The sequence below is a fragment of the Caretta caretta genome, chromosome 1, assembly GCF_965140235.1.
Source record: "Caretta caretta isolate rCarCar2 chromosome 1, rCarCar1.hap1, whole genome shotgun sequence".
NCBI classification, from domain to species: domain Eukaryota; kingdom Metazoa; phylum Chordata; order Testudines; family Cheloniidae; genus Caretta; species Caretta caretta.
The window spans coordinates 352641758-352667308 of record NC_134206.1 but is presented as its reverse complement, the minus strand read 5'-3'; the positions used below and the strand labels follow the sequence as shown (position 1 = coordinate 352667308).

The window sequence follows — 25551 nt, the reverse complement described above, 5'->3', positions numbered from 1 at the left end:
CCCAAGCTTTGCTTGAATTTCCTCCCCCCAGCTTAGTCTTAGCAAGGGTAAACCACCATTGGAGCCATTTACCAAGGGTTGTGGTGGATTCTTCATCACTAGCCATTTTTAAAAATAAGGGTGTATGTTTTCCTAAAAGCTCTGCTCTAGGAATTATTGTGATGTTCTACGGCTTGTGTTATACAGGAGGTCAGATTAGACGATCAGAGGGTCCCTACTGGCCTGGTAATCTTTGAAAGCACCCAAAGGCCCCCAGAAATCAGAATCAGGGCCCCATTATGCTGGGAGCTGTGTGTGTATGACCGCCTTTTCCCCCACTCTTTCAAAAACTCCTGGAGTGGGGAAGAACACAGATTTGGGTTTCTGACCCACTCCATAGCAAAGGACAAGGATGTACAAACTAAATTCTCGGCGATCAGCAGAACAGAAACAAGAGCATGGACTGATGAATGCTCAGGGCATAAAATGTTTTCTAGTCGAGCTCAACTTCAGACCACACAACTTGCCTTCCTCTTCCTTGAGCCCCAGCCCCTCCTCACTGGAACTAGGCCTGCGGATATTTATGGCAGCTGGGCCACTTTTACAGCTCAGATCCTTTTCCCTTGCTCCACAGGTAGCTTTGCCCCTTTATGCATGCTGGAACGACCCTAACAGACTCCGTCTAAGCATGCTGCTCTAGCTCATTGCAAGCTGCTCAGTGACGCTTTGTATGAAGGAAGCTGTAAGTTATAGAACATTCAAAAGCTAAACTAAAGCAACGGCCTAAAAAGGGCAATGGGCGCATTCAAAAGTGCTACTCCCATTTTATGGGTGCCAGATCACCCACTTCTGAGTCACTGTTCTCAAGCAGCACCATGGGTAACGAACATCAATTCTCACTGTACTGACCAACACACAACAGTCCAAGGATGCTAACGAAAAGGGAGCTAGGAGAACTCCTTTCCGTTGCCTGTCTCCGGTTGACTAAAGCCACAAGATTTATAATGGCAATAAGGGCTGCAAAAGGAAATCTAAGGGAATTCAATTAGCACCATGACCTGAAGCAGCCTGGAGCCCAAACACATTCAACAATGACAGTCTGCAGCTCCAGCAAAGCAAACTGCACTATAGGAACCCAGCATCCAACTCCAGAGGTCCAGTAAGAACCCACACCTGAATTTCCCTAGAATTAGTGACAATGCCATAAATGGCAGCCTGCGGCCTGCACTATGGAAGATGCCACAATAGGAAGAAGGGCAATGTACAGCTGGGTGTCAGGTTCACGCGGACTTGCAGCATCTCCAGACTGAGGGGCAGCACGTCACCTCACCCACCTGCATGGCACACTTTGCCCTGTGCATGTCTGGCAGCTCCCTAGCCACTACTCACCTTTCCCAAGGTACACCATGCCGTACTCCCGGCCTTGCGGGGTCTTGTACTCCACAGTGAAGCACACCTCCTTCCCAATGAGCTTCTTTCGCAGGAACTCACGAGCTGGAAATCCCCAGGGCTGGGGGAAAACACAAAACTTAGTCACTGGAGGTCAAAGTGGGCACCATCAGACCCTAAGGGTTCCCCTTCCACTGCTGGACACAGTGCAGAGAGATCTCATAGGGAGGAAGTGTTGCCTAGTAAACAGAGCACTGGATTGGGACTCAGGAGATATGGGTCCTAATCTCACCAATACTGGCCTGCTGGGTAATCCTGGGCAAGTTACTCAGTTTCCCCATCTGTAAAATGGGGTCAATGATACTGACCTCCTTCATACTGGGACCTGCTCATGAAAAGAGCTGCGAAGGAGCTAGGTGTTCTCTTGGCCAGACAGCATTTCGCTGCTTCTGCAGGAGACCCCCATGAGGCCACCTGCAGTTCAGTGGTTTGGAAGCCAAAGATACCTGGAGGCATCTAGAGGAAAGTAGGTCTGTCCAGCACTGACAGGTCAGGAGCAGCCCCAGTTAGAAGACAACATTTAAACTATTGCTGTCCTCTTGATCTGCTCCAAAGTAGTCAGGATCACAACCACTCCACAGGCAACAATGAATACTGTCCAGATCGTTTTCCCTGCTGAGACTGAGACCATGCCATAAGGCCTCGGGCTGGCGACAGCTCCTCCCTACTCTCTCACTTGCATGAATTCAGCCAGAGGAAACTACAGATTGAAGATCCTCACAGTAAGAATACAGCTGTGAAATCGCCTCCCCAAGGCACAGGTGGAAGCCCCAACACTAGACAATTAAAGCTGAAGGAAACAGTGCTGGGAAACATACTAAGGAGCAATCCTGGCCTGGGGATGGGGGTCTAAATGAGCTAATGGCTATTTCCGGTCTAATGTTCTACGGTAGTTTGTACGCCCACACTGCCTCATCGGGGGATCTGAGCTCTTCCCCCTCCCCCCTCCCAGTCCTATGCTCCAGCCCACACTCCAACCCCAGAAAGGCTGCAAGGGCACAAACTCAGCATCACATCACCACTGCAGGATCAGGCGGGCAGAGAAAATGGGCTGGGGAGAACACTGTGCTAGCCACCAACAATTAGCTGAACTGACAGGCATGATTTTATAAAGCAGAAGACATTTATACATCTACGCAAGATGTTCAGGAGACAATCTCCCCAGGGAGAGTCTCATTGCAAGGAGACCTGCAGTTTAAGGGAGCTCTATACTGCACCTAACGCAGGGAGGGTGGGTATCCCAGGTTTGGTTTAGTTCTAACTCCACCACCTCTATCCAAAAGAGGACATGGGGTAAGTTCACTACCATTCAGTGAGCAATCAGCATATGCCGCATGCTGCCACCAGGAGCTTTTCTTGCAGCCACAGCCTCCTGGGCTGTTACTGGGGTGGAGTGGGGGGGCCAAAGTAGCAGCCCCTTCCTGTTGCTCCTGGATTCTCCACCTTGGTGTTGATTGCTGGGGCCGCCAGCAGCGGTTGAGCCCTGCTCCCCCTGTGGAGATACTTGAGGCACAACACTGGAGGACCTGGCAGCAGGAGAGTTTCCCACCAAGGGGCGATGAGGTTCAGGCTTTGGGCCTGGCGTGGCAGGACAGCAGGCTCTGGCCACAGGGCTTCAGATTCCAGCCCTCCACTGCCTCCCCAGTCCCCCCATCTAGGGCTTAATTTGTCCCCAGGCTGTTGATGCTGAGTAAGTCTGCTGTGAAGAGTGATACTTGTATGTTTGTTAATATCACCTTTCACAACAGACTTACTAGCTAGCAATAAATAAATTACAATGATTTGGCTGTGTCTATATGCATATTTGTTTTTCCTACAGCTAATTAAGTATTTTAGAAAAAAGTGAGAGCGGCCACCAGCAAGAGTTGGTGGCCGCACTCTGAAGCCACCAAAAAATTTGTTCCGAGAACCTCTGCATTAATGGAAGCAACCAGCTACTCATCCTAAAACTCTGATCTGTCACATGACCCCAAAAGCAAGTCCCTGAACCTTTGTTCTGTTCCCTGCAAATCAACACAACACGAAGTGCTTAGATCGGGACCTTACACATGCTGATATCCAACTGCTGCAAATACTCAGCATTTCAGACCAGAAGGGACCATCATGATCCTCCAGTCTGATCTCTTGCACTACACAGACCAGAGAATCCACACAAGGATTCCTCTAGTGTAAGGAATGTCTCCCCTACTGGGGTAGAATACATTCTGGGCCCTTTACTAGTCAGATGGGCTATTTCAACAGGATGTGACCAGAAGTCCATCCTCAGAGCAACTCACATATCAGGACCAGAAAGAGGAGAAGTCAGAAGTGAGAAGTCTCTTCAAACTGGTTTAGGATAGCCCTTTGTTCGTTATATACATTGGCTCGCAGTGCCTACGAAAACATGGCCTGCTTAAGTGAATGTTGCCCTGAAGGTGTCTTAACCACTAAGATGTTCTAGGCTAATTTTTCAGCATTATCCCCAGCCTCACCTCCCCATTTGCTTTGAAATGGGACATGTGGCTACTCTGCCAAAATATTGTTCCCCAAGATGGTGCATCACAGGGGATCACAGTGAACACAAAGTCCTTGATTTTTAGAGCTGGGCAGGAAACTTTTCCTTTTCAATAAATTTGAAAAAAATTCCCACCCCACATCAGGACAATGTCAAAATCTAAACTCTTTGCAAGCCAAACATCCAAAAGAAATTCTGAACAGGTCAACTGTAATATTTCATTTTGATTAAAGCTTAATTTTGAAACTTCAAAAGTTTTTCAAAATTTTCTTATCCATTGAAATTAATCCTTTCCCACAAAGCGTTTTAGTTTGAATGAATCAGCGTTTTCCAACAATATCCATTTACTCAAATTCTCAAACAGCTCTATTTATTCTTCAAACAAGCACTAAGAGGTAAAGCAACTTGCACAGGTTAACAGTTGATCAGCATCTGAAAAGGGAACAGAACCCAGTAACTACACTGAACTCACTGCACCTCACTCTGGACTGAAAAGTTCTAATTTCACCCTAGCTTCCACCCGTTACTGATGTGCCATCTGCAAGCACTTAGCCGCTGATACCCAGCCTCAGACAAGAACACCATGTTCTGGAGGATAGGTGGGGAATTCCTTTCCCCCACTCTTCCAGCAGTGGAAGATCAGAGCTGTGCCATCTTCAGGCACTGACACCAATGCCCTGCAATTAATATGCAGGCCTGAAAGTGAGTGGTTAACTGCCCATATAGAGTACCCTGCTAATTCACCCGCAGCAAGATCCTCCAGTAGATATCCATTGTCTAAACTCCTTACCAAACACTGGACAGGATGTACCAGGCTACTGTATCCTAACAGTATCAGTTCAGACACTGAAGGGAACCCATAGCTGAGTAATTGGAGCCAAAACATTACATAAAACCTCGAGTTACAGGACCCTCAATCTCAGGACAGAATATAATGCAATATAACAGCCCTGGATAATACACCCCTGACCTGGCCCTGTCTCTATGCTCCCTTACTTGGCACTGAAAAAAATGCCCTGCACTCAAACATGGCCAGTCTGAGTGCCTACAGCCAGAACAAGGGGTTGGGAGGAGGGTGTGCTGCACTAATACCTGCCCTTTGGAGCAGGTAGCAATAAGCCTGGTTTTGAGGAACTTTTAAATCCTCTATATTAGCCCTCGAGCAAAGCAGTGAGTCAAAGGCAGCTCAGAGTCTCCTGGGTTGAGTTAGCATCCTGCAGCGTGTAGCTTGTGTCGTGCTAAAGTGAAGCAGGGGACTCTATGGTAATGAGACATCAGCCTTGCAGCTGAAATTTGCTTCGCTCACAGCACAGCCCTGGGTAAGTTCTATAAACATTTTGTGCTGGTGATCCTGGTGGGCAAAAGGCAGCACCTGGAGTCCCATTTATCCCCCAGTGGGGTGCTGCAGAGCCAGCACCTATTCCCATACCCACCTCCCATCCCATGATGCATTTCCCTCCTCCAGTCTCTGCCTCCTTGGAAAAAAACAAGGCTGTACATTAGCATGGAAGATTTACCTGGGGCACTGGAGGGGAAGCTCACTGCTACACTACACAATTACTCAAATACAGAATCTGTTCATTTTAAACCAATAAATTTGGAGAATGACGCCTGCCTGCCTAGCTAAAGAGGGATCTGAGCTGTGAGTAAAACCCTTTTGGGCTGGGCAATTGTGAATTAGTCTTTTCACACACCCTCTCAGATAATCATCATTTCCCTTCCCATCTCCAGCTGTGTCCCATTTGACTCTTAAGCTAAGCAGGGCTGGGCCTGGTCACTACTTGGATAGATAGCACAGAGGCTGTAGGAAGACGCCCTGTGGTTTCAATAGATGGCGCATTCCACTCCCTCTGAACAAGCATTCAACAAACTGAGTGACAACACAGCAACAGGTGAGGACAATTAACTGTGCTCTTCTGTTTCAGCTAAAGAAATGTAAAGACAAAACAAGGCTGAAACAAGAATCTGTCCAGGACTCTGTGCCTGACCCCCAATTCACAGCGCCCCCTACCACCACACTGGGGTATTAAGTCAGCACATAAGGGAGAGCACCCTTACTGCTCTCTGCAGCACAACAGTGGGACTTTGGGATCAGACTCAAGCCCACTCCCTGCAGCACAGCACCCCCACGTGCCACATCTGGGCATTGTGTCTGCACCGACCCCCCCAGCAAGGAGCACCACCTCATGGATCAAGTTACGCTGGTCCACGACCGAGGACTTGCTCTACTGAGCTCTTGATCAGTGCAAAAATCACTGCTGGCTTGAGGTTTACTTTTGGGCGATCTGCCAGGGCTAGGCAGTATTTGGGTGGCAAGCACATTAGGTTATCTCCCTGATTTATTCTAAATTAAGCTCCTGGCCACAGTACTAGGTGCTCTGAGCATGAGGAGTTGAATGCAATCCAGCCTTATGCACCAGCCTGTTGGCCAGCAAGGAAACACCTACCTCATCAGGGGTATCCTTGGCATCTGGCTGTCCTGCAGCAGCCCGGCGGGCGAGGTTTCCAGCACGGATATTGCTGAGGTTGATCTGCCGCTCCGGAGGGGGCCCCCCACGGGGCTGCCCTCGGACAATGATGGCGCAGCCTGAGAGGACCTGCAGGGAGGCAGACAGAGAACATTAGTACTCCAACAGCAAAGTTAAACCCTTGAAGAAGCTTCAAGCATGATATCTGGTTCCACCCCATCCCTGCCTTGGGCCTTGTGCTGACAGGGACCTGGGATCCCACTTACCAGATCTGGAGTTGCACTTCCGCTATAATGGGCCCTTCATCATCAAATTCACCCCACTCAGTTCCTGTATCTAGGCTGTATTCCTGGCACTCATCATTATGTCCAAGCATCACTCTCCCCACTTCCTAACAGCACCTTAAAAATTTCCCCACTTAAACAGGGGTGTTTTCAGAACAGCCATTGTTGGCCCCAATTTCCATTCCCTCCCACACCCTTTCCTGGATGCACCCCCTCAAAGCTCACCAACCACAGCAGATCGAGTTCTGTCAACGGCAAACGCTTCAGACCCAACCTCACTGAGGGAGTTAAACACTGGAGTTCATCTACAGGTGGAATTTTGATAGAACTTTGCTCTTTTGCTGCAAACCTGGATTTTCAAGTCCACAGAAATGGACAATGTACCTGAGCCCCAAGGGACAGCAGTTTGGTTTTACTCTGCTGAACAGCACCCCGGGACCTTAGACTAGAGAGCTCCATGTGCATCCTACCACTGGGCCTCTGCAGTACAGTCAGCTAAGCCCATTTCCAGCCACTACGCAGGTAGCAAGAAGTGTCACTGCTGCAGAAGAGGGTGCCGGGCCCATCTGGAGAGATGCCAGTAGGCAGCTGGGAGTTAGCAGGCAGGAGAAAGTAGTACCCTTTCTGCAGAAGTAAAGCATGGCACAGCTGGCCCCACTGTGACGAAGGAGTGGGCCAGAGGCGAGCTGCCAGACCCAGCACACTGCCAACCAGCAGAGATGCAGTGGGGTTTAGCCAGAAATCATATGACCAGCTTCCCTGGAGCCACCAGGTCAGCCAGCTGCAGATGGATTAGATTCAGGACAAAGAGCACGAATGCCAGATTGAAGTGGAGGTAGCGAGCTGTTCTCCAAGCATTTACAGCAGTGAGCAAGCAGACATGCAGAGCAGCGAGGTGGTGGGTACAGACTACCGGGGTGTGACATTAACAGGACTTCCTGCCCATTCCCCAGGAAGGCACTGCACACGAATTTCTCACCACAGCCAGCGGTAGTGAGCACCCCAGCACTGAAGGTTTGTTTGCAACTGGAGCTTTGTGTGGGCCAGGGAAATGAGCCCAAGAGGAGTTCAGCAGAGCTCAGTCCCTGGGCCTCCTGCTATCAAGTTACTCACACGTGGCACTTGCAAGCCTTGCCTACAGTCAGGGACAGGCAGTCAGCAAGCTGTGCAGTCGCACCACTGCTGACCCCTAGATGCAAACAAGGGCAAGGCAGGTTTTGCACTTCATGTTGCTGCCCCTTTATGCCTGTAAATCCCCAGAGAAATGCACCCAGCTCCCTCTTCTTCGCACCCCACTTCCAGCAGCCCTTCAAGCTATCTCACTAGTAAGCCCACATCCTGCCTCACCCAAGATTAGGGTTGCCAGGTGTCCGGTTTTTCATTAAAAGTCTGGCTGGCGGCACAGCAGGACTAAGGCAGGCTCCCTGCCTGCCATGGCTCTGCGCGGCTCCCGGAAGCAGCAGCATGTCTCCCCTCCAGCTCCCATGCATAGAGGCAGCCAGGGGGCTCCGCATACTGCCACCACCGCAAGCACCAGCTCTGCAGCTCCCATTGGCTGGGAACCACAGCTAATTGGAGCTGCGGGGGTGGCACCTGCAGATGGGGCAGCACACAGAGCCGCCTGGCCGCGCCTCCATGTAAGAGCCAGAGGGGGGGACATGGCACTGCTTCCGGGAGCTTCTTGAGGTAAATGCCACCTGGACCCTGCACCACTAACCCACCCCCTGCCCCAGCCCTGATCCCACTCCCATCCTCCAAACCCCTTGATCCCAGCCCAGAGAACCCTCCTACACCCCAAACTCCTCATCCTCAGCCCCACCCCAGAGCTTGCACCCCCAGCTGCAATCTTCACATCCCCCCCGCCCCATGCCCCAACCTCCGCCTTAGCCCTGATCCCCTTCCTGCACTCCAAACCAGTCAGCCCCAGCCCAGAGCCCCCTCTTGCATCCCAAATCCCTCATCCCCAGCCCCACCCAAGAGTCTGAACCCCTAGCCAGAGCCCTCACCACCCTGCACCACAACCCCCTTCCCCAGCCTGGAGCCCTCATTTCTGGCCCCACCCCAGAATCTACAACCCCAGGCCAGAGCTTGTACCCCACCCCGCACCCCAACCCCGTCTCAGCCCAGATCCCCCTCCCATGCTCCACCCCCCAGCCTGGTGCCCCCTCCTGCACCTTAAGCCCCTTATCCCTGGCCCCATCCCAGAACCCACACCTCCAGCCAGAGCCCTCACCCCCTCCTGCACCCCAGCCCCCTGAGCCAGCCCTGTGAAAATGAGCGAGTGAGAGTGGGGAGAGCGAGACACAGAGGGGATGGAGTGAGGGGGGCAGGGCAGGGGTGTTCAGTTTTGTAGCAGTAGAAAGTTGGCAACCCTACCCAATATCTGTTCCTAGTCTATTTCATCTGAAACTGTTGGCTCTCCAGGGAAGGGAAGAGGCTTATTCCAATGCACTTAGTAAAAGTCCACACCACCAGGAGCTGCCCCCGAACACATTAGCGGGGGTAGGGGTGTGCTAATGGGAGAATCCTCCCACTTGCAGCGAAGGCCCTGCAGCACCAGGACTGAGCCCTTGTGGCCAACCCCACCTAGAGAATCCATGCTGGGCTTGGCAAAGCAGGCTTTAACAGTCTCAGTTGGCTAGTTCTCCCCAAGCCCACACTCAAGAAACAACCCCCAGCATGTGTGCTAGATTGCTCATTCACTGCAGCCAGACAAGTTCTCTTCTCTAGCTAGGAGGGACTGCAATGAGTGATGTCCAGGCTCCCCCCAGAACTTGGCTGAGACATGTGTCTCCCTCGGCAGTTACACACAGGAGAAACAGCGCAGTCTCGTGGGGCTGAGGAAAGCTGGGCTCTGTTCCCAGCTCTGCCACTGCCCTGCTGGGTGACCATGGGTGAGTTACTTCCCCCCTCTCCCTGCCTTCGCTCCCCAGACCCATGTTATTCTGCGGTGATAGTCCCTGCTCCTAAGAGCGTACAGTTACTAAATATTTGCACAGGGCTGAGCACAACAGGCCCCGATCTCAGCAGGGGCCTCTCTATCCTATCCTAGATCAGTTCTTTTACCACACTCATCACCACAGTATCTAAACACCATCCCTAGTCAAGCATTAAACAACATGACTCACATCTGCCACACGTTTGTTCTTGGTGCCACCATAATCCAAATACTACAGCCTTCGCTGCGGTCTAATTGCAAGAGCAGTGCCATCACCACACGTGGGGCCAACAAGCAGGATGGCTGTAGCAGAAGGGGAGAACCAACCAAAACGAACAGGTACCTTAATCACAGGCCAAAGCTTCCCAAGCAGATGTGAGGGGCAATGCAGTGGGAGGGCACTGGCAGCCACACTAACATTTAACACCCATGTTTCATCAGGAATATCCAGCAGAACACACACAGCTGGTGGGGAGAGCAAACGCAGCAGTTCGAGGGTTTTGCTCACTGAGCAGGGCCTGCTGGGAAGGACTGCTAACCTCATTATACTAAGGGCCCAGATTCCCCAGATTTTGGGTTTGTGCGGAGTCAGCATGATTAGCCCCAAGGTAAGGGAGCATCCAGGAGCAGTAACCCTGAGCCAGTAAGGTGAGCATGCCCCAAAGAGCGCAGGCCAGGCCGCCCTGTCCGAAGGATGACCAGGAAGCAAAGCTTGTGTGATACCAGAGGTCCCTGTATAGCTGGCATGAAGACCCACCTGTTGTTCTTGCCTGCCCCACTTGTTCAATTTCCCATTGGGTGCATGATGCAGTGCTACCTGGGGGACTGGATTTCCATGCAATAGCCAGACTGGAAGGGCATTTCCAGACTTCAAAAGGAGCTGCATCTAGTCCTGCTTGGACCCAGGGAGAAGGATCACCCAGGAATGACCCACAAATTCTGACTGATACATGTGATCTGCTGCTTAATCTACAGTTTAATTCTCAGTACAGAAAAAACCACAGGGGAAACCTGCCAACTGAGAAAGTAGGAGGAGCTAGGAGATAAGCACGCCCAGCTCCAGGCAATCAACTAGCATCTTACTCCTCATGCAGGGACAGGATTGGTAGAGCATCTAGACTAGGGCACTGCCTGACTGGATCCAGGACCTTAGAGTGCTGGAAATGTTAATATAATTTGTCTGCCCAGAGACCATGCCTTCTCAGCTGGCTGTGCATTTGGGACAGCTTTTATCATTTTGGCTGCGTGGGATCCTCCAGCACCAACACAAACTTGACCTTCAGACCCAAGATTGCTGGTTTCGGTTATCTCCCTCCTCAACATAACTGTGCACCTGCCTGTGTGGTGTACTCAGAAGGCTCTTGTACCCACAACAAGCATAGCCCCCATTCAGCTGCAATCACAAGGGTTGCAAAAGAGCCAAAGAGGGGGACTTGCTCATCAGGTCGCAGGGGACCCTTTTGGGCATCATGGAACCTGGCTTGAAAAATTCACGACCTCTCCTACAAAGCTGGATGCCTAAGCCATCAGTTTCTGCAGGAACTAAGCTTTCATTCTAAGATACATTTTAGCCCATATGTTTGATCTGATGCAATGCTGCCTTATCTAGACTGCATGCACCTCTAGTGCCTCTGTCACTGCTCACTGCTTTGCCTAGGCGCTGGTCAGATTCACTGCCACTTTCTAGAACCCCATGGAACTCTGTACAAAACACATTCATGCAACATCAGGGGAGAACTAAATGCAGAAGAGTCAGGAGTGTCACCTTCCGGTAAATACCCACCGATGGGCAAGGGGTTTGTACTACAGGTGCTGCAGACTCCATGACACTGAACTGCCTGGTTTGGGTGTAATTTCTCCACCATCATATTGCATTGACAATGTCCTGTGCTAGATAAAATGCATGGGAATCTCAAGCTGAGTAAGTTCTTAGGAGGTATATGTTCTCTAAACCACTAATCAGTTACTGGGACCAGTTATGAGTTGCGAATAGAGGGATCAAAGGAAACAGCCTGGTGTGTCTGATTCTCAGGAGCACTCTGATCTGCTGATGTATGTACAAGCAGTCTGGGAGCCAAATGCCCAAGAGATGTACTGAACATTAGGAAGGCAAAGCTGCCAGCACTCCTATAGGGGGAGAAAAGGAGTGATATCACCTCCCAAGAGCCCAGAGAGGACAGATCACAACTGGGCCAACAAGAGTGTGCGGGAATACAGATACCTAGCCAGGTGAGGTGATGGGAGCAGCCTTGCCTGGTAAGTCAGCTCTCTGGCTAGTAGATGGAGAATTTTTCAAGCCTATAGTTCAGAGAAAATTCCTTTGCCATGCAGGCACCAATAAACCAGATCCACTGAGCTCTACAGGAGAAGGTCCTGTTCTCCCAGCATGCCGGAGCACTGAGGACAGCTGCCATATTCAGATGAATTATAGCCCAAATATTCCAGTCACAGAACATCCAGTGCCCTGAACCAACGTAAAACGTGGATGCTTTTAACCTTGTTTTCAGACTGCTCTTTGCCTTTCCCCAATTGCCTTGAATACAAATGCAAAAAGCAAACTCCAGCCCAGCCTCCTGGCTAATGGGAAACTACAGTCACTCAGGCAGGCTGCCAGGAGAGCAGAGATCTAACCTAACAGGTGATGAGATTACTGGTTCTGTGGATGAAGGGAAAGCAGTGGATGTATTGTTTCTTGACTTTAGCAAAGCTTTTGACACGGTCTCCCACAGTATTCTTGTCAGCAAGTTAAGGAAGTATGGGCTGGATGAATGCACTACAAGGTGGGTAGATAGCTGGCTAGATTGTCGGGCTCAACGGGTAGTGATCAATGGCTCCATGTCTAGTTGGCAGCCGGTATCAAGTGGTGTGCCCCAAGGGTCGGTCCTGGGGCCGGTTTTGTTCAATATCTTCATCAATGATCTGGAGGATGGTGTGGATTGCACTCTCAGCAAATTTGCGGATGATACTAAACTGGGAGGAGTGGTAGATACGCTGGAGGGGAGGGATAGGATACAGAGGGACCTAGACAAATTGGAGGATTGGGCCAAAAGAAATCTGATGAGGTTCAATAAGGATAAGTGCAGGGTCCTGCACTTAGGACGGAAGAACCCAATGCACAGCTACAGACTAGGGACCGAATGGCTAGGCAGCAGTTCTGCGGAAAAGGACCTAGGGGTGACAGTGGACGAGAAGCTGGATATGAGTCAGCAGTGTGCCCTTGTTGCCAAGAAGGCCAATGGCATTTTGGGATGTATAAGTAGGGGCATAGCGAGCAGATCGAGGGACGTGATCGTTCCCCTCTATTCGACATTGGTGAGGCCTCATCTGGAGTACTGTGTCCAGTTTTGGGCCCCACACTTCAAGAAGGATGTGGATAAATTGGAGAGAGTCCAGCGAAGGGCAACAAAAATGATTAGGGGTCTGGAACATATGAGTTATGAGGAGAGGCTGAGGGAGCTGGGATTGTTTAGCCTGCAGAAGAGAAGAATGAGGGGGGATTTGATAGCTGTTTTCAACTACCTGAAAGGGGGTTCCAAAGAGGATGGCTCTAGACTGTTCTCAATGGTAGCAGATGACAGAACGAGGAGTAATGGTCTCAAGTTACAGTGGGGGAGGTTTAGATTGGATATTAGGAAAAACTTTTTCACTATGAGGGTGGTGAAACACTGGAATGCGTTACCTAGGGAGGTGGTAGAATCTCCTTCCTTAGAGGTTTTTAAGGTCAGGCTTGACAAAGCCCTGGCTGGGATGATTTAACTGGGAATTGGTCCTGCTTTGAGCAGGGGGTTGGACTAGATGACCTTCTGGGGTCCCTTCCAACCCTTATATTCTATGATTCTATGATTGAGCTCTCCCCTCCCTCCAGGCCAGCTGGATGTACAGTGGCCTACAGAGCCATGTTCTTCCTATGGGATTGCTCCAAGTCTGTAAGGAGGCGGCTGTTTGGCAGCAAGTGGATCAGATTGAGCCCAGACAGGGAGCAGAGATATTCCCTGAAGGAGAATGCAAGCTCTCCAATGCTGGAGCACAGGCAGGCAGCGTGAACCATTCAGTGCCATAGTTAGGGTCCAGAGTCGGAGTGCATCTATGGTGCAAGACATGCAGAGAATGCAGTTGCTTGCATCGTTCAGCACACTCTCCTCTGGGCTGCGTCAGACCCGGTAGAAAGAAGGAGGCGGCTATGGTGGGGCGGAATACTCCTGCCTCAAACAGGGACATATCCCCCTCCCCGCCCCCTGGGAATCACTCACCACAGCCAGAGCATTCATCCATCAAATCCTGTGTCCCCACCCTCAGGCACTAGCCTTCCTCTGAAGCATGAGACGTGGGTAACCTCCAAAACCGCTCCAGTTCTACCCCTGGCCAGGATCCTGCTGAAACCAGCAAGGTCACCAGGACATCACCTGAAAGGGCTGCCATCCAAAAACAGGAATTTCCAGAGCCAACTTCAGTTTCTCCTCCCTGGAGTCCTCCAGGCGCTTATCCATCCACCCCCTATTCTGACCCACTCGAGCATGGGCACCGTCCTCTAGCCACAAATGACGATCCCTTCTCTCCCCCCTCAGTGGTGGGCATGACATGCCTCTGCAGCAAGTCCAGCCTTGGCAGTCGAGGGGCCCAGCTGGAGTCCTCAACTCACTCCCAACAATGCATGTTCCCATATTATACAAACACTACCCAACACCCACTTGGCATGCTTAAATCACACCCCCACCTCCATCACCACTGCCAGGCCAGTAAGAAAAGCCATTTGGCCTCAGCTCTCTAGTAGCAGGGAGGAAAGCTTTCCCTGCCCATAACTCCGGATGGGAGCCGGAGTAACAGCGACACAGCTGCAGATACGGTGCCACCCCCCCACACCCCCACACTTCCCCAAGGCTCCTACAAGATTCTGTGGGGATACAAGAGCTCACTCCAGAATACGTCTAGAGCGTGTCTCTACCTGGATTATAAAAACCACCCCCTCTCCTGCACAGAAAAAGGGAGAGTAAGCCACACCACAGTTATAAATAAGGAAGAACCCAGCCTCCTAGGGGCAGTGTTCCCTCTAATTTTGCCCACGCATGTGTGGAATGAATTTTGTTGTGTGACACATTACCTCCATATTGGTATACAGAACAAAATTCATGTGGTGGGGGTGGGGCTGAGGGGTTTGGAGAGGGGGGGCTCAGGGCTGAGGATTGGGGTGGGAGGGTGAGGGTTCTGGCTGGGGGGGTGCAGTTCTGGGGTGGGGCCAGGGATGAGGGGGTTGGGGTGCAGGCTGCTGGGGACTACAACAAGTAGAGAGGACTCCCCCCAGCAGCATCTGGGCTGGGGGGCAGAGAGGCTCCTCTCCCCCAGCTGCAGCAGGTCCATGCCGGGGCTGGGGCAGGGCACGTGGAGAGAGGCACCTCACCCCACCATGGCAGGTCCATGCTGGGGGAGAGGCATCTCTCCCCACCGCAGGGCTTAATAGGTAGCTGCATAGCCGTGCAGCTTAGAGGGAACTTGTCCTACAGGCATTTAGCTCCAAATACACGCTTGCCATGTGCCCCCACCCCACTCCTGCACAGTGATTTGAACCCAATGCACTAGTAAGGCTAGGTCTCTGCTACACTGACCGGACTGTCACGAGACTGGGGAAGTTTGTCCTGCAACCCAGGCAGGGTCAGAGATGTTTCAAGCGTGCTGCAGAACCATGCTGGTTCCTCACTCAAGTCCAAAGCTGCAACAGCTCAGAACTAATGGCAGAAGAACATGGTTACACCCCCTCTACACTGCAAGATGAAGCCTTCGGCTGCAGCCAGGTCCCCCCATAGGGTGGTAGTTTCTACAACAGAGCTAGGTCAACAATTGCTTCCCACATGCTGTAATCTGAACACTCTCCACTCAGTGGTGCTAGTGGGAGAATTAAAATCAAGGTCCTGAGCACATGGCATTGACTGACTATTGGAGCTGTTAATTGTTACACATTTTTAGATTAATAAGCCACTCAAAGCAGGAATGTGCTGGGGGGATCCGCCAGTGAAAGGGGGAGAGAAGAAAAACAGAAAGGCCCACAAGGCCAAGGAAGAAAGACCCTCCCTCTCATGCATACATTGTTAGGAAACGTTGTCCGCTCCATAAATTACAGTAACAAGAACAATCTGACCAGCATGGACAGCAAATAAAAGGCTTTCCAGGGTTCTGGTCTAGTCTCAACCCAATTCTCCTCAAGGCTGTGACCAGCCCATTTATCACACTGTCTCTCCAGGGTAAATTAGCGCTGGAGAACTAAATTTGGCCCCATCAGCCCAGTCAGGGATTAGCTGAGATTCCAGGGGTTGTACATTTCCCATTTTCGAAAGGTTATTAGCTAGCTACCATGGTGATGGATGCTATTAAAAGCCACAATGCCCAAATCATGTTTCAAGCTGGACAAGCACTTCCTGCTTCCATAAAATTCCCATTGTGGCTTAAATTGGAGACAAAATTCCTTACTTCCTAACCTAAAGAGAGGTGAAGGGTTGCTGTGCTCTGTTAAACAGCTCATGTGCTCCACCCCAGACATGGTTGCAATGATCCTTGTGTATCCCTTTGCTAAGGGCTTTTGGGATCTAGCAGGAGAAAAAGTGATGCAATGTAATGGGTTTACTGGGAACCGAATCCACATTCCACTCTGACTGAGGGCTCAGTTCAGCTTTTAACATTATACACAAGGTACCAGGAAAACTGTATCATGTTTCCCTGCACTGCAGAATGCTGCCTCCTGTGTTCAGGAGCAGATCATTGTGCCCAGCTGAACAGCAGATCGATGGTACACACCAGATCACTGATCCCAAACATTCCTACCTGGAGATCATTTGTATTGCACGTGGCACCAGGCATCGCTACATGCCATTTGTTATTCGCCATACAGATGATCATACAAATGAAATACATTCACAATACAAACTACTGGAAAATGAGTTTCACTTTAAGCCTGAAAGTAAATGATACATCCAGAGCAATCCTGCTACAAAGACCTCAGTGCTCAACAATTCAAGACTCAGGTTTCATAGTTGTAGTTACCCTTAATCTTCACTTTACAGGGCACAAGAAAACTCAGATGCTGTTAACTGTTTTATCCAATTAACAACACCAAGTGTCCTGGAAAATTATTAGGGTTCTCTGATGAGGGGAAGAGGCAGCTGCTGTTAGCAGGTGTAACCTTGAATCTGGTGGTTTGGGGGATTTCAGTAAGAGGTCCAGATTGCACAGCCCCCCAAAAGCTGGCATATCTGATGATAGGAGGCTCACTCCAGCACAATCTAAGGGCAGCCAGAGAAGCAGCTCCAGCTGTCAGTGTCGGTGTTGCCAGACTCCCCCTGCTGTGATATTGGTCCCTTGGAATGGTCAGCAGCTGCTGTCAATTTAAAACAGCTTTTAGGCTGCTCTAAACTTACACTAGGGACCAGCCCAGGGTGAGCTTTTGATCCCACCCTGTGCATTCCTTCATTACAGCCAGGGACCTCACCCAGAGATTTTATGGGATTGGTGCAAATTGGACCCAACAGCTCAGACTACACAGTCTCTGCTAGGGCAGCAGTTCAGCTCTTTTCATAAGCACTGGAGATAGCAAGGTTTGTCTTTTCACACAGCATGCAATAAAATCCATACAACTGCCCCACACCCGCCAGTTACCCTTACACTCAGCACTCACCCTTCTGACTTTATAACCCAGGCACGAAGTCCAACTATCAGTCAGGCAAAGAGCTGAAACATTCAGCAGGCTCAGAATGCCAAGAGCACCATGAGAAAGAAAGCCATGAAAGATATGGGCACAAAGGGGTATATGGAGATGGGAGGGGAAGCTAGCAAAGAGGCAAAAGGAAATCCATATTGTAAAACAAGTCAAATGGTAGTTAATTTGCACCTCAGACAGGACCCTCATTTTGAGCCAGACTGTGGGTAGTTACAGCTGCTGTGTAAACACGGAAAACATGGCGACTGGAGACACCTCTGCCTTCCCATGGTGTTCATTTGTAAATGCACTATAATTCCTACTGCCTTTCTATATATTTCTATGTACAGAGCTTTAAAGACAAATTCCTGCCCCAAGTTGCTGATTTCACACATTTAGTGAGTTCAGCACCAGAAGGCTAGCCAGAATTTGCATTTAATTGTTTTCAAGCTCCCAGATGGCCTCTCCCAGGGGAACTGCCACTTAACCTGTTGCTAGAAATTAGTAGTTGTCAGTTTGCCCTGACTGTTCATGTCTGCACATATAGCAAAAAGCGAAACCTGATTAGGTGGCTAGAAGTTGCTGAGATGCATCACTTAGTACATGCTTAGACCTGTTAGAATTGACTATGTGCTTGGCAAGAAAGCAAGCCATGCACCACCTTGGCCATTTGGCTTCTCTTTCAGCACCGGATTGAAAGAGCAGCCAGAACTCAGCCATTTTCCAATGGATTGCAACATCCAGGACACAGTACTGGAATTACTGAGCAGAACAGGAGCAATCAAAGTCCTGAAAAGACCACTCGACAGACAGGCTTGCCCTTCCCTAGGTGGAATCAGGACCAAGAATCCTCAGTTCAAACCAAGTATTCCAAGATGGAACCACTGACTTGTCTTTGGCAAGTCACCTCAACATTGCAAACATGCAAGAGATTTTATAAGGGCCAGGGATGAATCAGCAGGCTGTTTCCAGCTGCATCACCTGTCATTTATGCAAAAAAGGCAACAAGAAACCAACCACCAATCCTATCTGATCAGCGATGAATCATTAGATTTGGGCTATAAAACACAAGCCTCAAGCAACATTGTGCAGGATACAGACTCCAGTATCAGACAGTGCTTTAGCACATCAGCCAGCAACTCCATGAGGGTAATTACTCCGGTCAGGTTACAGCTTCACACTGGGGGTTGGACTAAACTCAGGTTCCTTCCAGCTCTACACCAGACAGTGTCTGGGCACATAGTAATGATCCAACCACATCCCCCACATACCAGGAATCTGTGTCTACCTGTACTGACCTGTGACAGCTGACCTCCAACAGCCACTAACAGGGAAGGTGACCCCTGAGGAACCCATCTGGGATGCTCCTAGGTGAGAAGTGTTAGAGATGGAAGCTCATCAACATGAGCCAAGGCAACTCCCTCCATGAGCCCAGCTCCCAGGTCCCTCACCTCAAGGGAAGACCTGCCCTGGACACCAGCCCTCCTTGCCCCAGACAGCTCCTTAGAGAGAAAGCCCCAGGGAATGATTGCGAGACCCATCAAGACTCAAGGGGCTGTGGCAGAGGGGAGAACGTCCAAAGGTGACACGCAGGCTCGGACTAAGATAGAATGTGACTGAATTCAATAGAGTTCCTTCCAGAGGTTCAGGGAACAGAAGTTTTCAGGCAGCAAGACAACATGGTAAAACAGAAGCACAGGAGAAAGGTCAGAAAACACCCCTGCAGTTCAGAACAAGACGCCAACTAGCTAAAGCGACTGATCACCGCAATGCGACAAGCTAGCCTAGTCACCCCCTCACCTTTCTCATATGGTTTGATTAGCATCATTAGGCTTCTGAGTTACCAATCAAGGTGAAAGGGGCAGTTCAGGCCCAGCTATTGTTTCAGACTGTGGGCACCATCAGTTACACCCCAATCACATTCATAATGTTTTCACTGCAGCCAGAAGTGCCAGGGTTTTACTCTTTAAAAAAGAAAGCAGCTTCCAAGGCAAGGTACGACAGCCTGCCTCCATCCAACTCAGCAGGATGCTCTGCAAGCACTGGAGTTGCTCTGAGATCAGGTCATTTTCTCAAGGAAGCATTGTTACCCACACACTCTAGGGCACCCCACCTTTAACCGGGTTACACCTTGAGACCCCAGGAACTGGATAATTTAGGCACCCCAACCCTTTCCCAGGATTCTGGGTGAAAAGCACCTACCCGTACTCAGTTCCTAGGGCTCAGGGCATAATCTTCTGCAGGTTTGTAGGGCCTTTTACCAGTAAAAGAGCCTTACACAGTAATACCCTTAACTTCTATTTATTAACAGTTACCAAAACAAAATAGACACACTAAGCAAGCATACACTGTGCACCACTCCTCATAAGGCAGACAAGCTTTTCTTGGTGGCCAGTCAAGATTAGATTGTCCATGGCTAAAGTATTCTGCACTGTGTGGTTGGCATGGTGTTGAGGTCTGGCAGCTCTGATCTTGGGGCTATGTCCTGGAGTTGGTTCCAAAGAACTTCCTTTTGGACCCCAGTTTATACAGTGAGTCCTGCTTAGCTGTACCATAACCAATCACTGTAAACTAAAGAACCGTATTCTTCACCAATCCTAGCCCATTACAAAATAATTCTTTAACCAATCAGACCCCGGTACCTTAGCTGATTTAAATCTTGCAAGATTAGTTATGAAACAGACAGAAACAATCATAGAACCAGAGACCCTCCAGATAAACAATAGAGAAGTGAGGACCATAAAGACAAAATAAAGTGGGGATTTCACAATCACAACTGTTGATATGGTTCCTTGCCAGACAGAATGCCAAACAAGTTTTCTTTAAACATCTTAAGATCTGTTTCTTTGCCTGGTGGGGGTGGGTACTGTTCGGAGAGGAGCACCTCCTTAACAGCCCAATAATACGTTGTTTTGATATAATTTAGCGGGAATGTGAGGTTGTGACTTCTACCTAGCTCACGGCTGCTGTCTTTCCATCTGGCTACTGTTCATTGCAGAAAAAGGCCTCAGACTTCACAGCACAGTGCAGTGGGCTTGCAGTCAGGTGGACACGAGCGCTGTTCCTAGCTGTGCCCAGACTCTCTTTGTTACCTGGGGTAAGACACTTCACTTCCGGGGCTCAGTTTCCCCATCTGCAAAGGGGACATGTTGACTCTCCTTTGTAAAGTGCTTTGCAATCACTGCGTGAGACATGCGGAGCATTATTACTGTGCATTTTTATTGGGCCTGAGATTCCCATCACAAAAAATGCACAAAGCTGAGATTCTAGTCATCATTCCCACAGCAGCCGTCCACAATCAACCTGACTGCAGTCTCTCAAACAGATTACCTTTGCTTAGTCCCTCAACACACACTTCTTTGCATCCTCTATTAGCTTCTGAACGTCCTCATTCAACCACAGGACCTTGTGCACTCTTGGCACCCCACACACATGGCAGATTGTATCCCACACCCTCTGTGTAGCTTCAGCCCACCCATTGCTCTGCCAGCACCTTCCTCCTTCAGGAATTGGTTCTCAGGAAGCATCTCAAACTCATTTTTCTCAGTTTGTCCCGCTTAAAAAAAAGTGCTGTGATTTCCATGATGTTTCAGAGTAAGACCAGGTTCTCCCCCATTGAAAGTCTAGGATCAGAGAGATCAAAGGGGGCAAGCCACAGAACAGCTCAGGTAGAGGAAGGCATGAAACAGGTAGGCCAGGCAGTATCCCTGGAAACAGTGGCTTCAAGTAGGGATTTGGAGGCCAGAGGATGCTCAAAGAAGGAGATTGTCCCAAGGATAGGGCCAGGCTACAGTACAGTCAGTCTTTGGAAGTATAAGGCTACCTGCCCATCATCCTGACACGTCAAACTGAGTGAATGGCAGTTCACAATTCCTCTGACAGCATGTGGGACAGCTGCCCTACCTATAGCCCCCCAACCTCTTGGGGATCTGTGCTCCCCCAGTCACCCCAACTACCTCAGGTGTCTTGGGAATACCTACTACGTCCTCAGGATCTGACTCCAGTGATGGAAGGAGACATCTCGGGCTCTATCTACACAAACCCATGCCTGCAAAAGAGGGACCCTTCACCTATCTGCTCCTTCCAATGATCTTCTAGGTTCTCGTCACTGCAATAGTGCTGCTGCCTTCTCTGGGTTCAGTAGCTAACTTCTACTTGCTCTATTATCTGTAGCGCTCCGCTCCAAAGACGCGAACAAGCCCTTGCACAGAACAGGGCTTGCTAAGTGCTGTACATACAGCTGCTTATTCTTCCCCATCTGCAGCTTCTCACAGGTCTGTATCTCTCCTGAGACTCACGTTCCCTCCTCCCACAGCAACTGGCTAGCAGCTGAATTACACCAGCATGACCCACCCCAATATGCTCTAGCCAGGTACTCACATGGCCCTAACCACAATAATATCTGAGCCAGCAGTGTGCAGGGGTGGTTGCTATGTACCCTGTGCTCTCAGACCTGCTATTTCCATATACAGCCGGGGGGAGAGGGGTCCTCCCAAGGGAAGATTCATATAATCAGTTTCATTCACTTTCCACCTACTTATTTCACCTGCTTCTCCCTCCTGTCCTGCCAACTTCAGCCCTCCCATACCCCAGCCCCCATTCCTTTACCCTTCACCAAGGGAGGCTGCACCCATCCAGGTAATACCACAGTAGCATTGCACCTCTTCAAGCAAGCATCCACAGAACCAGCTTTCTGCCCATTAACTGTGGCAGGATGAACAGTGCCCATCTCCCCTTATTTCAGCACAGCAGGGAGGAAAGTTCCCAACGCTAATGCCTTGGGTCTCGGCTGGAAACAATTCTCCAGAAGGAAATTAAATTTCAGCAGCTGCTTCTTAAGAACTGATCTAACAGGGTGAAAAATCTGATTACAGGACCCAAGGGATTGGCAGCGTGGAGATAGTAGCAGCCAGTGCCCATTTTACTCACTGCCTACAATGAGCCAGACAAACTGCAACCTACCTCAGCTACCACGCAAAGACATGACCAGAGACTGCAGGGGTGGGAAGGTGATGATCCAGCTTGATCTGAGCAGGATGGAAACAAGAGCACTGGATGACAGGACATGCAGGTCTGATTCATGGGCAGCACCCAAACCATCTCCAACCTAGAACTCTTCCGATTAAGCTTGCTCCATTGCCATCAAGTGAAGTTTGGGATTCCCGATGGTTAAAGGCAGCATTGGGGCTTCAAAACCTTACTGCAGCTAGTAGCTGCAGCCCATGACCAACTGCAAGCTACTCTGAGCTTGAATCAACCACCAACTCCCACACATTAAAATGAGCTGCCATTTGGCCTATGACTGCAGCATGGACTGCATTTAACATGTATGTAATTATCCAGCCAGCTGGGAGAGCCAGGTTACCTAAGCCACAGAAAGGAACAGCCTGTGCAGTGCACTCAGGGCAAAAAGACCCTGTCTGAGACATTTAAGCTTCTCTTCCTCTTTGTGCAGGGGCTCGGGGGCCCATTTCTCAGCTCCCCAAACTCCACAGGCTTCCCCACATCTGTAGGAAAATACACCCAAAAGGTGCAAAAACAAAATTAAGAGGGGTGCCAGAACATCTGTAAAGAAAAAACTAGGTCAGCGAGTTGGAAGTGTGACCTTTAGTGGAGAAATAATGCCCCAAGTCACCTACCTGAGGGTCATTCCCACTAGGACTATGCCAGCCTGGACTCAGTTACATTGTAAGAGTGCCAACAATGTGCTAGGTATTTTCCTAACACAAGGCGGACACATTCCCTACCCTGAAGGCACTACAATGAGAAAGGCAAAAACAGGAAGTGTATACCACACACAAGCAGAGCAACAGCTTTCGGGGGGACTGCATAAGCTATCCCCCCACTGCCCTTCTACGTAGAAATTACTCCCTGGGTAATTTCTTGCAGACTTCATATGAACTTAAGAACAGCCACACTGGGTCAGACCAATGGTCCATCGAGCTCAGTATCTGGTCTTCTGACAATGGCCAGCGCCAGGTGCTTCAGAGGGAACAGAACACAGCAACTTATCGACCGATCCATCCCATTGTCCCATTCCAACCTTACAGCAATCGTGGCTCTAGAGGGTGTCCCATGCACAATGGATGGCACAGAAAACAGACACTGCTATGGAAGAGGTGGACAGATGAGTCAACAAGGCTAGCACTGCTGTGGAGGGATAAGGATGATAAACATGGTCCACTAAGGAGAGTCAGAAACATGAAGGGCCTTGAAGGCAAGAACAAGAAACTGGAGCTTGATGCGATGGAAAGGGGACCAGTTGAGGGATTCACTGCTGGGGAGCGAACAGGGTAATATGGTCAGGCAGGTGAGTTTGTGTGAACCAAAGAGAGTCAAGGCAGCCAGAGAGAAGGCTGCAGTAGAAATGATCTTGAAGGGGAAGAGGTGGTGGCCAGGCAGCGGATTGGTGAGCTGACCCAGCGCTGAAGGCTGAATGAGGAGTCCAGAGGTCAAATGGGTCATCAGAAAGGGAATTATCGAAGAGGAGAGTGGGATTTTGCGAAGAGGAAGGGAGGGGTCAAGTCAGAGGAAGATGACTGGATGGGGACCTGCAGGTGACAGCTACATGTAGAGAAGAGGACAACTACCATTCCAATGAAGCAGGAAGGCTTAGAAACAGCCGCAGGAGGGATTCCCATCCCACCATCATCCTCACAGTCTCAAAGAGGGAGGCGACAACTTTGAGGAACTGTCCCAAACTGAGGCATCAAGAGGAGGTGGATTTGGAACAAATTGATAAATTAAACAGCAATAAGTCACCAGGGCCAGATGAGATTCACCCAAGTGCTGAAGGAATTCAAATATGAAATTGCAAAATTACTAACTGTAGTATGGAATCTATCACTTAAATCAGCTTCTGTACCAGATGACTAGAGGATAGCTAATGTAAAGCCAATTTTAGAAAGGCTCCAGTGGTGATCTTGGCAATTACAGGCCGGTAAGCCTGACTTCAGTACCAGTCAAACTGGTTGAAACTATAGAAAAGAACAGAATTATCAGACACAGATGAACATGATTTGTCAGGGGAAGAGTCAACATGTCTTTTGTAAACGAAAATCATGTCTCACCCAATCTATCAGAATTCTTTGAGGGGGTCAACACACACACACACACAAAGGTGATCCAGTGGATATACCACACTTGGACTTTCAAAGAGCCTTTGACAGGATCCCTCAACAAAGGCTCTTAAGCAAAGTAAGCGCTCATGGAATAAGAGGGAAGGTCTTCCCATGGATCAGTAGCTGGTTAAAATATAGGAAACAAAGGGCATGAATAAATGGTCAGTTTTCAAAATAGAGAGAGGTAAACAGTGGGGTTCCCGAAAGATCTATACTGGGACCAGTGCTGTTCAACATATTCTGGAAAAAGGGGTAAACAGTGAGGTGGCAAAATTTGCAGATGATACAAAACTACTCAAGATAGTTAAGTCCAAAGCAATCTCACAGAACTGGATGACTGGGCAGCAAACTGGCAGATGAAATTCAGCGCTGATAAATGCAAAGTAATGCATATTGGAAAACATAATTGGAAGTATTTCTTCACACAATGCAGTCTCAACCTGTGGAACTATTTGCCAGAGAATGTTGTGAAGGCCCAATCTATAACTGGGTTCACAAAAAGAACTAGATAAATTCATAAAGGAAAGGTCAAGTAACCAAGATAGTCAGGGATACAACCCCATGCTCTGAGTGTCCCTAAGCCTCTGTCTGTCAGAAGCTGGGACTGGACAACGGGATGGATCACTCGATAATTGCCCAGTTCTGTTCATTCCCTCTGAAGCACCTGGGATTGACCACTGTCAGAAGACAGGACACTGGGCTAGATGGACCACTGGTCTGACCCAGTATGGCTGTTATGTTCTTAAGGAGAGGCTACCCAGGAAATGGTGCCGTACACACCCTGCTCCCAGCTGATGAGCAAGGTGCAAGGTAACGGGTGGGTGAACAAAATACACAGCATCACCCCATCTTCCATCCAATCCCCATCAAATCACCTCAGGATGGATGCACTTAACTCCCCACCCTTGTCCCCATTTGTCTCCCACAAGGGTCTGGCTCTCACCCTTCCCAGCAGTTCACCCCATAGGAGTGACCAGACAGCACATGTGAAAAATCGGGATGGGGTGGGGGGTAATGGGAGCCTATTTAAGAAAAAGACCCAAAAATCAGGACATCTGGTCACCCTATCATCCCCCACACAGGCAGCAGCATGCAGAGCTGCTGGATTCAGGACTCCCTGGGTCTATTCCCAGTTCC

General features: G+C 49.7%; 1 protein-coding gene across 1 annotated transcript in view; it reads right to left on the bottom strand.

The window, feature by feature from the left end:
- Positions 1-25551, bottom strand: part of SND1 (staphylococcal nuclease and tudor domain containing 1) — a 507509-nt gene that overhangs the window by 476496 nt on the left and 5462 nt on the right. The window contains exons 2-3 of the mRNA XM_048821939.2: positions 6370-6519; positions 1369-1489 (exon numbers count right to left, since the gene is read on the bottom strand). Coding sequence (XP_048677896.1) covers positions 1369-1489; positions 6370-6519 — 271 coding nt within the window. The remainder of the gene's footprint in view (positions 1-1368; positions 1490-6369; positions 6520-25551) is intronic.